At 57.1% G+C, this 17,425-nt stretch overlaps 1 protein-coding gene across 5 annotated transcripts in view; it reads right to left on the bottom strand.

Annotated features, from left to right (window-relative positions):
• MYT1 (myelin transcription factor 1) overlaps positions 1-17,425 on the bottom strand; it is a 74,196-nt gene that overhangs the window by 18,061 nt on the left and 38,710 nt on the right. For 4 of the 5 annotated variants that reach the window (XM_058686321.1, XM_058686323.1, XM_058686324.1 and 1 more), the window contains exons 6-16: positions 16,523-16,770; positions 14,276-15,205; positions 12,418-12,552; positions 11,765-11,855; positions 10,652-10,760; positions 7,582-7,801; positions 6,015-6,202; positions 5,219-5,488; positions 2,176-2,330; positions 1,082-1,144; positions 902-970 (exon numbers count right to left, since the gene is read on the bottom strand). In XM_058686321.1, coding sequence (XP_058542304.1) covers positions 902-970; positions 1,082-1,144; positions 2,176-2,330; positions 5,219-5,488; positions 6,015-6,202; positions 7,582-7,801; positions 10,652-10,760; positions 11,765-11,855; positions 12,418-12,552; positions 14,276-15,205; positions 16,523-16,770 — 2,478 coding nt within the window. The remainder of the gene's footprint in view (positions 1-901; positions 971-1,081; positions 1,145-2,175; positions 2,331-5,218; positions 5,489-6,014; positions 6,203-7,581; positions 7,802-10,651; positions 10,761-11,764; positions 11,856-12,417; positions 12,553-14,275; positions 15,206-16,522; positions 16,771-17,425) is intronic. The other variant, XM_058686322.1, reaches the window with a different exon arrangement.

Here is a 17,425-nt window from a genome sequence, read left to right as displayed (position 1 = left end):
GGGAGTGACCCTCGAGGAGAAGAGTAGGGCCTCCTTCCTGAGCCTTTGCTCAGCCTGAGAGCCCAAGGTCAGCACTGCAGGGCTCAGGGTCACAGCGGCTGCAATGTCGCAGCTCAACCAAATGCATAAACATCAAAGGCAGTGACAGTCCCCAACTCCAGCCCCAAGAGGACACTGATACCTGGGAAACCTCTGGGTGCTTGCATCGCATTTGAGCGGGGCTATCAGGCAGGCTAGATGGTGCCCGTGTGTTAGGGGCAGGGAGGAGAAGCAGAGAGGGGGGTGCTCAGCAAAAAGAAGGGATGAGCGTGGGAGGATCACCAGGGGCCAAGACAGAAGCAGCTGCAGGGGCAGTAGGAGAAGGAAGGGCAAAGAGTTTTCTCTTTCATCATCAGCACCCAGTTCCTTCAGTAAGAGCCGCACAGCCTAAAGCCCGCTGAGCCACAGCAAGACTTAGAAGCCACGGCCAGCTCTGGGCTTCTCCCAAATCTCAAGGGCGGTGAGAAAAGCAGGCCCAGACAACCCCGTACGGGGTCCTCGGGAGAGGGAGAGACGGGCTGGACCACCAGCAGCCAGAGGCGGGTCCTGCTCCCCTCAAGGCCCTCCAGCCCTCGGTCCTCAGAGCAGCTAGCAGACCCGAGGGCAGCACAGGAGCCTGCGGCAAGGGACAGGCGGATAGCAGCACTCAGAGCGAAGAGACACAGGCAGCAGCGGCAGCAGCAGGAGCCCCAGGCAAGCAAGTCGGCCCCTCCATGGCCTCTCTCTCTGCCCCATCCCGCCGGGAGGGGCTCCCCTGGGGCTGGAGCCCTGGAGGAGGCCGACTTTGGCTGGAGTCTCACGGAAGGAGAGAGCAGAGCAAGGGAGCCGCCCAAGAGATGGGTGGCCAGGAGGGCAGACATACTTGAGGTCAGCAGAATGGGCAGCCATGAGGTTTCTGAGGCTCTTGTCAGCAAGAGGGCAACCAGAGAGGCTGAAAGAGAAGAGATGGGACATCGGGGTGAGCCAGAGGGGGAGCAGAGGAGGAGAGGGGAAGACCCACCACGCAGCACCCAGGCCAGGCTGGACCCGAGCAGGGACAAACCTGCGGTGAGAGGCATAGTTCCCGGTGATGTGGCCGCTGCCGTCACAGCCAGGGGTGGGGCAGCTGAACAAAGGAAACAGAGCGTCAGAACAGAGAGCAAGGCGCACCTGCCAGGCCAGCCCCCCGGGCGGAGCCTACTCAGCAGAGCAGCTAACACTTGCTCTCGACTCACCCCCTCAGTCCTCAGAGCACAGCCCTCACCGCTCAGACTGCAACTTTCTCCCACACAACTTAACTCGAGGAGGAAAAAGGAACCAAATGAAAGCTCAGCTTGAAGCTAGGGTGTCCCTGGAGCACATGCGCTCTGCACGTGCACACGTGTGCACCCGTGAACGCGTAGGCAGGGAGTTCCTTCCCTGAGGACAAGGCCAGAGAGCAGAGCCTGGGGAGAGCCAACAGCAGGGTAGGAGGAAGCTGGTTGGGTTCCTCGCAAGGAGAACAGGAACCCCAGAAACAAACTGAGCACGGGTGAGGTTCCACCTGTGGTGCAGGTGCCAGGTCCCACCCCCCCACAGTCCTCTAAGGAGAAGCAGTTCTCAGTGGGGGTGACCGGAAGGCTGTAGGGTGGCATCCGACCGGGGGATGACTCATGTCTACCAGCAGCGGCCCCATTCTGTAACAATGTCTGCTTGAACCCTGCGGGGACAAACTCAAAGGGGCCGCTGGCTGGGCTGCCAGAGCCGAGGGCACCGTGCCTCAGAGCAGAGTACAAGTCAGGCCTGGGCTCCGTAAGCCAGGGCAGAGAGCTGGGGCTCGGGAGAGGGTTGGCTTCCCTCAGCCCTCCCGCTCTGTGGGCCAGAACAGAGGCCCTTCCTGGCTCTGAATCACTTCAGAGGGCTGTGTGAGATTCCAGCGCGGTGCCGAGATGACAGGAAAGCTGTCACCCATCGCCTGGCTCAAGAGCGTTGCAGTGCAGGATGCCCAACCTCTGCCCAGCAAGATGGTCTGGCCAGGAGGGCGGTCAGAGCTAGGCCGGGGAAGGGACAGGTCCAGGACTGAGCAGGTCCTGGTCATTCAGGGCTCAGACTAAGACATGCTTTTTTCCGGACCAGACAGGTCCTCAAGGAGCCCTCTTGGCCCAGGTGGGGACTTACGTGAGCAGCTCCTTCTTTATGTCCTTGGAGAGAAACTTCATCTTAAAGTTGGCCAGGGTGACTTCCCCAGGGTACTTGCGCTCCTCAAAACTCTCTTCCGACACTTCCTGGTCATCTGCTTCAGAAGAAGCAAAAGAATGGGCTGCTGGCTCTGACTGCAAAAAACCAGCAGGGAGACGTTTTAACCGGCTGGCGGGGGGCCGGGTGCCCGAGCCGGGGGCTGAGGGAGAGGGGCCTTCAGAACAGTGTTCACAGAGACATTTTCCGGTTTCTCCTGCCTTCTGGATGGGGGAGGAAGACTTGCCCCCAAGAACACAGGAGACAGCACCCCTGAGGGACTAGAGTGTCCTCCCCCCCCCCCCCCAGCAGAGCTCCTGAGCTGCCCCAGGAATGAGGAGCCCTGCCTACTGCCCGGAACGATGGGCTCTGACACCTTCCCGTGGCCTCAGTCCTGTGGGTCACCTCCACCTAACTGCCATTGGGTCACCTTCTAGACACAAGAACCTATGCAAAGTGCAGCTCTTTCAGTGCTCAGTAGACAGTAGGCACTCAACAAGTGCTTGTTTAAATGCTGTAACGATGAGATGGCACAAGGAGAACAATAACATAAAAATGTGATAAGAATATTCAGTGACCTTGTGACCCCATAGCCCTATGCCTCCCCACCCAGCACGACACCCTGACCACAACAGGCAGTTGATAAGCTCGAGTTCTATGTCTGCAGTTGCTCAGCAACCACCAGAGGGCAGGGTACTATGGACACAGGGGTGGACAAGGACAGTCCCTGTCCACAAGAGTGGGAAAGCTCAACGCCCGGCAAGTGGGTCTACATCAGAGGCAGTTAACCAGTGTGACAGTTCGTGGTCCACATCCCAGTGCTGGCACTTGTGTGTCCCAGGCAAGTTGTTCAACCTCTTGGGGCCCAGATGCTACACTTTAATTTTTAAGTTTACGTATTTATTTTTAGAGAAAAAGAGAGAGAGAAAGTACAAGCAGGTGAGGGGCAGAGAGGAGAGACAGAACCCCAAGCAGGCATCAGCACAGAGCCCGACACGGGGCTCAAACCCATAAAACACGAGGCCACGACCTGAGCCAAGACCAAGAGTCAGATGCCCAACCAGCCGAGCCACCCAGGAGCTCCTAGAGGCCACACTTTTAAACTTGAGAGAACAGCAGCCCCTCAGGGGATTTCTAGGGAGTGGAGCCCAACGTAGCGAAGGCTCTGAGTCACTGACAGTGAATCTTGTCAATGTGGCGGGTGTTGCTATTACTGCCACAAATACTATTATTGGACAAGGTGCAGACCAAGCGGCTCATTCCCGTGAGCAAGTTCGACTTAAGGTGGGTCTTCGGAAAAAATGGCAACTTCCCGGAAGCCCCAGGGAGGAGGTTGTCCCAGAGCAGGGAGAGCCTCCCAGAGGCCCGTGGATACGTCCTGGCTGCTGCCCAGTGCAGTGGGCTCCTTCCCATGGCCTCAGGCATGTGGGTCACCTCCACCTGGAGTGGGAAGTGAGACCGAGAGTAGAGGTGCAGCCTCACATAGGACGGATCAAGGAACCTTGGGCAGAGCTGGAAGGAGAGTCTGAGTCGGGAGCCCAGGGCCATGACAAAGGGACTAGGAAGGCCTGATACAGAAGGCCTTTCTGGGGATGACCCTCCTGTGCCCAGGAGGAGAGGAAGGGCCTGGGAGTGAGCTGAGGCTCTGGGACAGAGAGTGACTGTGGGGTGGAGTGTAGGGACCGACTTGACTGGGCGGGGACCTCAGGACCCCTGAGACTGATGACATGAATCCTGGGGTGCTCAGAGGGTGTGTGAAGGGAGGAGGAGAGGGGCAAGGCAGCCAAGGATGTAGCCTGAGCTGGGGATCAGAGACAGGTGCAGGGAGGGGTCAAGGGAGGGACTGTAGTCACCAGGAAGGGCAGGGAGCAGCTTAGACCCTGGGGGCAAGACTGGAACAAGATAAGAGCCGACTCTCCTGGTGGTCTCTGAATAGGAGGGCCCCATCTGGCCTCATACTGGGCTCCCAACCACCACAGAGAAGACCACCCACACAGTTCAGCCCCCTCCACTCAGGGCTCAGTCTGAGAGGTACCCCTCTTCTGCGGCCTGACACCAAGTTGTAGCCACATGACTGAGCCAAGTGACCTCAGCCTGGGGTCCAGTCCACTCTGCAAAGTAGGGGTACACGTGAAGTGTGTAGAGGGAGCCTGGCTCACTGGGGAGACTGAACTGCAGGGGTGCTGGGTTCCCAGAGAGGAATCCTAGTCGCCCCACCTCCTCCTCCGCAGGGCCCTGCCCCCTGCCCTTCTAGGGTTGGTGGGGAGCTGGCAGGATGGGGAGGGAGAACGGAGGGGACCTGCAGGCCTGCCCATACCGTGCGGAGGCTGCCTGAAGTCTGCACCCTCCTCACGGCTGGGCTTTGCTACTCAGGATGCACACCTCTTTGAGGAAGAGCCTTCAAATGGCCCCGCTCTCGGAGGGTAGAATGATTGGGAAAGGGTGTTTCACTGTCCCCAGACTGCAGCTCCAACACAGACGCCTGGCTTCTTGCTCTTTACCAGGTGGTGCTGGTCTTGGGACTCGGGCCACTGACCACCACAGGGGCTCCCGGGGCCAGGAGCTTTCTCCTGCCTCTGTCCAAGGAGCCAGGTGGCCAGAGTGTCCTGTGGATGGTGAGGAAGGACTGCTGCCAGAATTCAGGGTGTCCCTATCGGGACAGCAGGTTGGGGGGAGGAGGCCACAGAACCAAGGAATTTGGGGCCACTCCCAAATGTCTCCGATGGGATATGAAACAGGCCCTTCTCCTCCCCATGCTTCCCCCGAGCCCACAACGGTGCTGATCACCGTGTCCACGGAAGTGAGAAGACCACTTCTCTCTTGGATGGGACAAGATACACCACAGCCCAAGGGTGAAAAATTCCCCAGAAGGGCGGGCCGGGTCCTAGCTTCCTAGAGGTGGCGAGGCGCGGTGTGGACAGGGCTCGGAAGCTCCTCCTGGAGAAGCAAGCGCTGCTTTACATCAGCCCCGGGGTCCCACACCCACCTCCTCAGGCTCCTCCTCTCGCTGGCGGCTGGGCTTGGTATAGTCCAGAGGTCGATCCCACTCGTCCTGGCGGGAAGCCTGGCTGGACGGGGGCGAGGTCATGGAGCCGCTTGGGGCACTGGTGCTGCTGTGGCGCTGGGAAGCATCAGGGGACTTCACGCCAGGGCTGCTGCCGCTGCTGCCGCTGCTGGGGAAGGCGCTGTCCCGCTTACGGTGTTTGCGCATGCTCAGGTCCAGGGTTCCGTTTTCATCCACCTCGATGTCCGCAGCCTGCAATTGTGAAGGTGGGTCTGTGCTTCCCACGTGTGCCTTCTGGCACTTTAAGTCAGCGTTACAGAATGCCCGGCACAGGGTTTCCCTTGGAAGGAAGCAGAGCCACACAAGAACAGAAGAACCTCTGGGAAGCAAGAATCTTGACTTGCCCCTCCCTGCACCTCACACGGAGGAGCCTCCACTGCCTCTCAGGTCTTGCTAACACCACAAACCCAGACGCCTGAGACACGGTGAGCATGATCACACACGGACAGGCGCTCGACATCCAGGCGCCGGGGCAACGCGAGGAAACGTGCGTGTGCAGAGCCATTTGGTCCTCCCTAGGCACAGCACCCAGAGCTCTCAGAGGGAACCCATCTAACCCCCTCTGGTCATCAGGAGCCACGACCGGGAGGAAGACAAGTTTCTCAGGTGGACACCGGGTGTCCCTGAGCACCTTTTGGTGTAGGCTCATGGTCCTGACTGTGAATCCCACCAGCCCACCGCTGTCTCAGACAGAGCTCCTTGTAGGGGACACACCAACCTTGCCGGGCAAGTCCTGTGGCTTCGTGCTGAGATTCTCAGGCATTTCCCAGCAGCGCGTGGAGAGGTTCAGGATGGCTGTGGCGGCCATGTGTGCAGCCTCAGCATCATGCGTGTAGTCGAAGCCTGCAGAAGAGGATGAAGTGCTGGGGCTGCGCCTGGGGGAGGAGGCCTTTGGGAAAGGTCTGGCTGCAAAAAGGGAACAACACCAGGCTGATATAGAACTCGAATGCATGGTGGCCACACACACAGACACGGGTGGGGTGGGGGGGTTGGGGGGAGGGCGTCTTCGGGGTGGCTGGGGGAGCACAGGGTACAGCTACGTGGAGGGGCTTGGGGCGGGGTCTTTGTCCCAGTCACATGTGCCCACATCACACTCCTACTCGTCCTCCCATAGGGTACTGAGGACGCTATTTCTGGCTCATCTAAAATTTGGGCAGAAAGAACAAAACCTTCCAAAGACATTCCAGCATCCCTCTTATTTCGAACAAATACAAGTCGTCTATTGGTGGATGCTTCCTGAGACAGGAAAGAATTCTATAAGAGGAGGAGTGTATGGGACTATCGCTCAAGTAGAAAAATTTTTGTCACAACATCTCAAAAGGCTGATTTTGGTGTCCCCATAATACCACTTCAATAAAGTAACATTACTGTTCAAATAAACGTGACAAATGAGGACATAAAATGTTATCTCTTCCAGAAATTGTACGGTAGTCATAAAGTGACTCTCAAGCATGACATTTCTGATATCACAATATCACCAGTAAGTTTCCAGATATACGAAAAGCTCCTTGTGAGTGTTTGTTGGTGCCTGTACATGGTGGCAGGAAACCCCTGGCCCTAACAAGGGGAAGAGGTGTCCACACTGTAGCTGGCAGCTGCATCAGTTAGGATTTTCATTATTAACATGACAGGAACTCCTCACTGCTGCATTTCAGGGCCAAACACCTACCCCGAGATGCCAGTTCCAATCTCATGGGCACACTTCCATTTCATATGTGTTTCCAGGGCTAAGGGGCTTGCAACCCACAGATTAGTACACTGAGTAACCAAAACAGTAAGGCAGGATTTTTCTCAAAAGTTTGTAGGAATGCATTTTGTTAGTTACAAGTATTCAGAACACTTGTGGCTAACACAACACACTGTATCCAGCAAGATGGTCCACATGCAGGAAAGCGAATAGCTTCTGTCAGGCACCCAGGCTCAGCACAGTCTGGCTGAGTTGTCTGAGCCCCTGCAGAGTGGACCGTATCAGGGAAATTATTCTCAAGCCTTTGGACATGCACACCATAAAGGACTTGGGTTGTTTTGTTTTTTGTTTTTTATTTGGGGGGAGGGGTGTTGTTTGTTTTTTTTCACAAATAGTGAAGAGATACATCAAGCTTGATGGGGAACATGGTGGCAGAAACATGGGGGAAATATAGACCCTGGGAAAGCCACCTCAGTGGACACTGGGACAGCTAGGGCCCCCTAGGGGAGAGATTCCCTACATGCTCCTGGCGAAGGGGGTCCCTCCTCCCCCATCTCTCAAACCCTGCGTCTCCCAGGAGCAGATCTCCCCTACTTACATTTAAAGGCTTTAGGTGAGGTTTCGCTGGTCTGAATCTTTGGGGCAAGCATGCGTTTGCCAAAAACCTGAGCGTCAAAACTTGCGTAGTCAAAGGTGACCTTGGAGAACTTCTCCAGCTCCTTGGCCAGGTTGGCCCTGGGTGTAGCAGGGGCCACACTGGGCCGGTAGCTTCCATACGGAGGGACTTCAAGCTGCTTCACGAAGCACATGGGCCTGAGGTGTGGATAGAGGTGCAGAACCATGAGGACAGGGCTCAGGGACCCCATGCCCCGTCCCACAGCCTGGGCAGGAACCCTTCAGAACCCTTTGTGCACGGAGACCCTCCGCCATATCCCTCTGCTAAACGGTGCCTGGGGCCTGATCTATATGAAGAACTGAAACCTTGGAGAAACAATGCCATGTGCCCTTGCAGACGGCATTAGCCAGAGAGGAAGGGCCCTAGACTTTGCCCCAGAACTTAGGAGAGCGGGTTTCAAACTGCTCTGCTACAAGAGGTATGAGTCCTTGGCAGGCAACCCTACAGGGGCATCCCTAGGACGGTGGCTAGCCACACCTAGACAGAATTCTCCTGGTGGAATAACAGAGCTCCCCAGTGAGGAGGGAGTCAGGGCATCTAGAGGGGATGGGGTGTGTTTCTGAGAATCAGGCTCAGGGAGGGCTCAGCTCAGCTTCAGCCCTCACTACCCTTTGCTCGAAGGCATTTGAGAAGAGCCCTGGTGGGGCTGAAAGAGTTAAGGACAGGAACAAAAAGGCCACTGCAGGCATTCAGTTCATCATCTCTGAAGCCCTTGGAAGAGCTCAGAGTTTTGCATGCACAAGAGCTAGCATGAAGACACCAGCCCAGACAGCACAGGATCCAGGGCAGGAAGAGCCAGGTGGAGAATGGCAACCGCACAAGGTGTGGACAGGCTTCTGTGCTACCGGCTCAGAGAGAAGGAGAAGAGGAAGGGAGGCCTGGGAGACCTGTCTGCACACCCACTCTCTCTTTGCTCCTGAGTCTGAACCAAGAAATGACTTCAGTCTGAAAAGAGTGGATCACAAGAATTAAGAAGGGGTCAATGGTGAGGTCTTCAAGGGGCTGAGTACTACAAGAACTTGCACGTGGCCCCAAAACAGGAGCCTGGTGACAGAAAGACCTGCAACCATGAAGAGACCAGCTCTGAGTCTGGACCTTGGAAAAGCAGACACCCCCAAGCATGGGCACATTCTCCTTCCCCAAGGAGGGTGGAAGGGCCTGGTAGCATCTGAAGAAGTTACTGGAGTGTGCTCAGGCACCTCCCAGGAGAAAAGAGAATCCTAAATTTAACATTGGTATCATGGCTTCCTGGGCCAGGGCTCCATCCCACAGCAAAGACTCAGTGTCTGTGACACTATCAGAGATTTGCAAAGGCTCTCCCCACACCCCAGGGCGTGACACCCAGAAACACAGCCACGCAGAATGAACAGAACCTGAACAAAAGGCTTCTGCATCCTGGTCACCATCACGACCATTGGAGAGGTTCCTCACCACGGCCCGGGGAAGCAAAACATCACTATCTTGTTCAAGCCTCATGAGATACTTTCGAAGCCCACAAGAAAACATTGTTGCCCACTTTTACAGGCAAACAAATGGAGGTCAGACTTCCTGGGGGCACAGCCACCATGTCTGGAGCCTCCTTGCCCCCCACCCTGGGCTCACTGGGCCTCACCTGCCTGCTGGTTTGGCATGTTACCAGTGACTTAGATTGAGGCAGGAAAAGAATCGAGATAGTAAATGGCAGGAAGCTGGAAAGAGCAGTTACAGGATGAAGGTAAGAAGCCGCTTCCAACCATCCTAAGAGCCAACAGGTGGATGGAAGCCAACTGGATGTGCAGGGCCAAAGACACGCATAGACAGAAGCGCAGGGAGGTGAGGCCCCGACCCCGGCCCTGGCCCCACCCAGAGACTCCACACACGGGACCCACAGAGCAGGCCAAGGCGGGCAGCCAAGTTCCTCTGGTTGAGAATTTGCCAGGCACACACCAGGGTTGGACGGGCCCTGAAAGGAGGCGGGCCCCTCTCCAGACCAGGGTTCATGCAGTTGCCCATGTCTGTGACTTCCAGGTGTTAGGCCTTTTCAGGGTACAGTGGCCCTCATCTCCCACATTCTCCTTTGGGAGGCAGACATGGAACTGTGGTCTGGAAAACTGAGGAAGGGGAAGAATGTATGAATCCTAGTCCCTCAAAGAAACAGGAAGCACGTGTCCGCTGAGCGAGGACAGTGAGGGGTGGGGTAAGGGAATCCCCCAACGGGTAGAGAACTATGGTGAAGAACAAGACCCTGAAGCCAAGCTGGCCTGGGGCCAGTGCCAACTCCCCCAGCCAGTAAGTGTTACCTTGGGCAAGTTCCCGAGACTCTGGCCTTACTTGTGGTACCCGCTTCACAGGGTCACATGGATGGCAGGAATGCTAAGCAAATGCATTCTGAGTGCTCTTTCAGGAGCCCCCTTATTGCTGACACATGTCTACATGCACGCACACACGTGTGCACACGTGAACACATGCATACGCACACGCACACAGGCCCACTGCTGCCTCAGAACCTCTGGGGCCAGTGCTCTGAAGGGTACCACATGCACCCACTTCTCTCCCTTGGTTTATGGTCCTTCCTTGGAGTGAGACAGCCAGAAGGAGCAGTTCCGGTGCTTCTGGACAGCAGTGGCCCTCAGCTGGTGCGGTCTGCCCTCTGGAGACAGGACCAGCGTCTCCACAAACAAATCCCTGAGTAATCTCAAGCGGTGAGATCAGAAGCCTTTGGGGAGAGCAAGGCAGGGGCAGCCTGGTGGATGTTTGTGCCACAGCCGAAGCACCGGTGAGGGGGGCAGATGTCAGACGCTGTCCTGTGTGTGCCCAGAAACTGTCCTCCAGGAGGCCCCGAGGGCAGCTGAGGGCATCAGCACACACATGCACATGCACACACACGCAAGCATAAACACACATGCACACATACACACACATGCACATGCAGCCCCAGAGACACTGGGAAGCCCCCTCTAACCATTTTGGGAGGCAGCCCCTTCAGCTGTGTGGCTCAATTCACTCACCTGAGGATCCGATCTGAATTGGAGCTATTCTTGGAAGGATCTCCCCCTTGCGGCTGTTGCTTCTCATGAGATTTGGCTAATTTTTCAGCAGCAGCAATGGGGCATCCGGACAAACTAGAGAAAAGGCAAGGAGGGCAGCTGAGCATTCTCCTTCAGATCCTGCCTGTCCAAGCCCAGAAGCCCACAGACACCAGTAGGGGCCCAGAGAAGGCTCCTGTCTCTCCAGCCCTGTCCTCAAGCCCTCAAGGTAGCAGCTGCACAGTCACTTTCTGCTTTGGGAAATTCTAAGCAATGATGCACACAAAATATATCCTAAAAGCCTTCAGGGCTCTGGGCAAAGGCACCTCCTCTAGGCAGGTCTGGGCAATGGGCCTGCCTCTCACCTCCCTGCTCTCCCCCGACATGCCAACATGTCTCTGGCTCAACTCAGGGAAGCCCAGGGCCCCATGGGCCACACAACTTGGGTGCTAACCCTAGAGGTTACAGACTGTACCACGGCCACAGCAAGAGGCCCCAGCCCTTCCTAGGGAAGCACCCAACCTGGGACATCAGGGAAGCAACTTCATCTGTCAGGACAGAGCTGACCATGGCTGCTGGAGAGGTGACTAGTCACAAAAGGGCTCAGGAATTTAGCCTCTTCTCAATGAAGTGACCTCAAAAGCTCTGGCCTCCTTTGTGAGAGCACATCCCATCACAACCCTGCTGCCCAAGGCGCTCCAGGCAAGGGTGGGGGGTGTGGTCACCTCTCACTGTGGAAGACAGCAAACAGCTAAACCCTGAGTGCATCATGGGAGTCTCACTTCTACCTGGGTCTCAGAAGCCACAGTGTAGCCCAGAGCTCGGTCCTGGCCAGCCAAGGCCCACCACGAGCAAACGTCTCACAGCCTCCACCTGGCTTTCCCGACAGGCAGTAGGCCTCTCTGAAGAGCACATAGCCATCCCTGCAGCCGCCCTCTGGTCTCTCAGGACCCCACCACAGCGACCATGCCTCTGGGTGCCACGCTGACCCTCCACCAAGGGCCTGCTCCAACCTTGCACCCATCCCAGGCCAGGGCTCAGCCCACGGCCCCGCCCACCCCACCACACAGCCCTCGCCACTCCCAGCACAGCCCGCGTACCTTCTGTGCGTGTTGCGGTTACTGTTCACGTGGCCTTGACCTGTACAACCAGGAGTGGGGCACTTGAGCACATTCTCGTGCATAGCCAAGACTGGAAGAGAACCAGGGAGAGGGAGATGGTGAGCCCCACCAAGGAACATGGAGGAGCCCCATCTGAAGTCTCCAACTCTGCAGGGCGGCAACTTAGAGCAGCAACCCAGAGTGGCTCCCAAGCCTCAGCCCGGTCGAGGCACACTCCCTCCCGCTGTGGCCCCTGCTTCCCTCGCCTTCAAACCCCCTCGTTGTTCCGTGAGTCACCCTTGGAAATGAATGTTCACAATTACTGCCTCTAGCTTAGGAGTGAAAAAGGTTAGGCTTTCTCCTCATGGCCCTCAGAGCACAGATGGCTGGCTCTTCCCTGGCTTGCTGGCGCCTCCTCCCTCCCGAGTGCCTGTGTTTGTGGCAGGCCCTCCTGGGGCCTGGCTGCCGTCTCAAGGTAGGTAAATGGGCACACTCCATATCCCCGGCCATGTAGGACTCAAGTTTGGGCACCTGGACAGTGCCAATCCAAAGGGACAGGGCCCTGGGATGGGGGGGGGGGGGGGGGGGGGGCGGGGGGGGACGCTACATCATCCAAACACCAGAGATGGCTTGAGCTGTGCATAGCTACTCACTCTCTGGGGGAATCCTGTCCTTGTGGGGGCAACCAGATAGGCTGCGGTGGTGAGGGTACAACCCTGTCACATGGCCAGTGCCATCACAGCCTGGTGTTGGACACTTGATCTCGCGCTTCTCAGCTCTGGAGGGATCTAAACACACAAGAGGCATCGGTTAGAGGGTAGCCAGAAAGCCAAGTGGGGAGGAGGACAGAACAGCCATGACTCTTCATTCCGGCTGTCCAGAGAGGAGAGTGGCCAGACTGCCCGAGAGCCTGAGAGGGACCAGGGGATGGCTAGCTAGTTCTGAAGAAACTGGTCCACATCAACTGTTCTCATGGAAAAGCCCAGAAGCTGCCCAAACTGTAAGTTTGTAAACTGCCCAAACATGTAGTAAGTTGTGCAGCATTTTAAAGAGGACAACCCAGGTAGCAGCTGGTGCCCTCTTTCCCTGCTCCTACTGACTTGTGTGAGTCCCACTCAGGGTGGGGCCATGCCTCCAAGAGCCCCCATGCCTTGAGGTCCAGCCTCTGCACAGAGAGGTGAAAGATGTGACGAGGTCCCTGCCAGGATATGTCCTTTGGATTTGACCAAGTGACGAGGACAAAGAAGTTAACTTGCCCAAAGCCACAGGACTAATATAAATGCCTGGGCAGAAACTTAAACTCAAAGCTCAGTTGCTGACCTCACCTAGGCTCTGCAAGCCCAGAGAGGTCACTGCTGAGTGTGGGGGCCAGAAGGGAACACCTGCCAGGACACAGATGATCCCCAGAGCACAGCCGGTGTCCCAGAGAAGTTCCTAGATGGAGCGGTTCCCCTGGGGAGAACACAGAACTCACACAACCACACTCAGAATGCCCACCCCGGCTGAGGCAGAAACCCGAGCAGGTTCTAAAGTGCAGGACCCCTGGCTCTTCCTCTTCACATTCAAACAGGCAGGAAGCTGGACCTTCACCAACCTAGCAGGCAGGGTCATCACAAATGATCCCCGGAGCCTGCCTCCTGAGCTGCTACCGCTGCCACACGGGCTCTAGCCGGGCTCGCGCTCTGGCGGTGCCTCGACATCAGTCGCATCTCGCCCACTGCCGGGTGCTTCCAGCACCACTGTTTGCCTCACCCTGAGGCTCTGTCCCCTGGGCCTGTGCCCTCAACTCTACCCCTGAAGGCAAGGCACCCTGCGTCTGGGTCCCCCCAATGCCCCATAGGCCTGCGTCACCCAAACACCTGCACCCGGGGCTGTCACTCTGCCTGTGTCCCCCAGCCATGCCACTCCCCAATAGTGTCCCACCAATATCTGCCCTGATCTGTGGTCCCCAAGCCCACCACCCTCAGGCTGATACCCTGCACAGGCCTCAACACCCTGTCCCTAAATTTGTATCACATTTACCTAGGTCTCCTTGTGTCTGTGTTCCCTCAAGACTTGTGCTGGCCTGAATCTGGGCTCCAAGCAGCTTTCCCCCACACCTGTGCCACCCTGAAGGGTGTCCCCTTGAGAGCTGTGTCCCTCAGTATCTGCCCCAGGCCTGTCTCACGTGAGGATTCCCAGAAAATCTGGGCCCTGTGTCCCCACCTGTCTTCCAGCTGGGGCTCCCCAGGGCTCACTCGAGTCTCTTCATGACCCAGGTGTGTCCCCCCAGGGTCTGCCTGTGTCTCTCCATGACCCAGCTGGGCCCCCCGGGCTGTGCCTGAGGTGTGGGGCCAGCTCACTGTCCCTCCCACGCTCCTCCTCCCACCTGGAGCCCTGTGTCTGTCTCTGGATCGCCCTCTGTGAGAAGTGTGAGCATGCCTCTCACCCAGCCCGCATCCATGCCTGCTGGGGACAACCCTGGATGGAGGCGTTAAGGATGGGTGTGCAGGCCCGGGCCTCCAGCCCTACCTTTGCTGCAGTAGTTCTTCCGTGCGGCATCCAGAGGCCTCACCACCTTGCCCGGTTCACCAGGGCCCGGCTGGCCCTGCTCGGTGGGTGGGCAGCCTGGCTCGCAGATGGCTTGCACCTGCTCAGCCTTCAGGGCGATGGCCTGCTCCAGGAGGCCCAGGTTCCCACGTGTCATCATGTCATACATCTCTGACTCATCAGTGACTGCAGACTTCTGGGAGCGCGAGTCTTCGTCCTTGCCATCATCAGAGCGCACCTCCACGATGACAGAGTACTCGGGCTTGGGGCTGGGAGATGCTGGGTGCCGGGGTTCCGGGGCCTTCTGGGTGGGGGCATGGGGGGCATCCTCCTGACAGATCACATCGGGAGCGGCTACTTCTTCCTCCTCTTCCTCCTCCTCCTCTTCCTCCTCCTCCTCTTCTTCCTCCTCCTCCTCTTCCTCCTCCTCTTCTTCCTCCTCCTCCTCTTCCTCCTCCTCCTCTTCCTCCTCCTCCTCTTCCTCCTCCTCCTCTTCCTCCTCCTCCTCCTCCTCTTCCTCCTCCTCCTCCTCCTCATTACCCAGGTTGACTTTCATCTTGCTTGACTCCTCGCTGACCATGCCCTCCCCAGACTGGGGACCCAGCTCCTGGGAGCGTTCCCTGGTGACTTCCATGACTTCCTCTGTATCCTCTGGCCGGATGAACACGTCCTTCTCCCCCTCATCACTGGTGGCCCCTTCTTCGGCCTCCTCCTGCACCAGGTGCACAACACCGGGGCCCGGCTTGGCCACCTGACCCAAATCCTCCCCAACTAGCGTCTCTACGGCAATCTGGCCCAAATTTAGGAGAGAAGTGGCGATGATCTCCTGATAACTGCTGTAGCTGCCCTTGGTGGGGCCCGTGGGGCTGCTGATGGGGTTAGATCCGAAGTGGGGCTTGACAGGGCTCCTTCCTGCACAAAATCGGAAACAAGTGTGAAGAGCACAAGAGGCAGGCTGTCCCAGCACAGCCTGGGGCTGTGGTCATTTCTGCCAGCCCCTCTGCCTGGACCTGGAGACACGGTGAACTTATTTTTGGTCCTAGATGGAGTAGTCACTGCTGTCTTTGAAGCTGAGGAATACTCCGATATGTTTTACTAATGGTCCTCCCCTCGATGTTTACTTTCTCAAATCAAGTAAACCTGCATCTCATAAGATGGAGCTTAAAGCACCCATCGGGTTTTTTTTAATTGCTCCATAATTAGCAAGTACTAAAATGAATTTATGTTTTCAAAAGACTCAAAGTTGAACCTCTTAACTGCCACGGCTATGACGTAGCAGGTGTTCGCCACACACAGGCCCTGGAGGACAGTCGGCAGGAGTGTCCAGGGTGCAGGAGCCAGCCCTGCCGTCTGACCATTCCCAGAGGAGCCCAGCCAGGGCCGGTGCCCAGACCCCAAACTCACTCCTCTGTAAGAAAGCAGGCAAGCTAGTCCTTTCTACCTAGAGCCCTTGGGGCCACACACCGCTTGAGACACAACCGAAGACTCGGGAGGGAGGTGAGTGTAAGGACTCTCCCTGAATTGGCTTCAAAACAAAATAAAGCTCCATCTCAGACCCTGCAGGTTCAGAAGACACAGGCAGCTTTGGGGTGGGGGGTGCTGGGGGATTTGGACCTCAGGTCTCAGTCCCACCCCCAGGGTTCTGTAGTCTGCCCACGTTCTTGGGGGACATGGACACTTTTACACCAGCATTTGCCAAAGTCTGGGTGCCCCAACGAGGCTGGTGCTGCTGAGCCCCACAGGGAAGAAAGTGAAACAAGGAATCCCTTCATTTCCCCCTGCCACTCCAGGCTTCCCTGGGCACCCCCACAGAGTCTCATCTGATGCCAAGCAGACCCCTCACTCCCACCCCCAGGCTATTCTTTCCCAGTGCCAAGTGGAGTGGGGTCTATCCCCCTCTGCTGTACATGAGACCCTCCCCCAAGCACAGATGCACAGCCCATGTCCATCTGTCCATCCATCTCTCATATGCACATAGGCACACATGCACAATCATACACACAGTGTTCGCACAGAGATGCGCCCACAGACCCCCCAAGCACCCTGTACCAGCCCCTCTCCAGGAAGCCCCAACAAATGTCAGGACAAGACCTCGCTTGTTCTCAGGAATGGCTTCCTCGGCAGCCCTTTCACTAACTCAGAGTGGGCCCCCTCCCCACTCACAGGCTGTGATTCTCCAGGGCCACACTAAGCGCCCTTTATTTCAGGGGAGAAAGAGCCACAAAGCACCTTCAGCTGGTTCAGGACGATGAATCTCCTCCTGTCCTGACATTTCAGCCTCGTCCTCCTCCAGAGTTCCTTCCGATTCATCCGAAACAGAGGCGTCCTTCACCTCAGCATCCTCACTGCCGTCGGTGTCCACACTGTAGCCCTCGTCCAGAGCCAGCTTCAGGGGGTGGGACTTCCGCTTGGACACCAGGTGCTCTGGCTGGGCACCCTCCAGCTTCCTCTTCTTGGCCAGAGGGCAGCTCTGCAAACTGGGAGGAAGGAGACCAGGCCAAGGGCCACCTTGTCAACACCCCCTGGGGGGTCCTCCCTCCGGCTCCTCCCCTCACCCTCCGCAGCCCCTTTCCCTGTTGTGAAAGTTTGTCTTTGCGTCTCATCACCAACCCAAGCCAGAAGCCCCACATTCAAGACTGGCAGGCTGATGTGTTTAAAATTTTACATTAATTGTCCACATTAAAAACTTAGATTATTTCCTGCTTCTCTCATGAGACCTAACCTCAGCAGTCGCATCCCAACGGCACCCCCTGTTGGGTGGGTGAGGGGACTGGCCCCAGGCAGCTCTGCTTCACACCCTCTGTCGGACACAGCCCGCTTCCTCCCACCAAGCAGGTCAGCAGGGTCCCCGGGGCCCTTCCTTCTCCACCTCCAGACCCTGCACACCCTCACCCACTGAAGTCAAGCTGACACCCCAGGATGACAACAGTGACAACCAGGTCATTTGGGTCACCAGTGTGTACGAGGTCTGCTCTGAGCTCTCCCCCATGGACTCATCCAGCCTTACAGCCCCCAACAGAGAGACTGTGGCATGACATGCCATGACCACACCGGCCTCAGCAGCCGCAGGTGGAAATGGAAGGTTCTAGATCTACAAAAGGGCCAGGAGTGGGGTTCCAGCTCCCCAGCAGC

This window comes from Neofelis nebulosa, chromosome 9 (genome assembly GCF_028018385.1).
Source record: "Neofelis nebulosa isolate mNeoNeb1 chromosome 9, mNeoNeb1.pri, whole genome shotgun sequence".
NCBI classification, from domain to species: Eukaryota; Metazoa; Chordata; class Mammalia; order Carnivora; family Felidae; genus Neofelis; species Neofelis nebulosa.
Note: the sequence above shows the minus strand (reverse complement) of the source record. Positions and strands in the feature narration are given on the sequence as shown.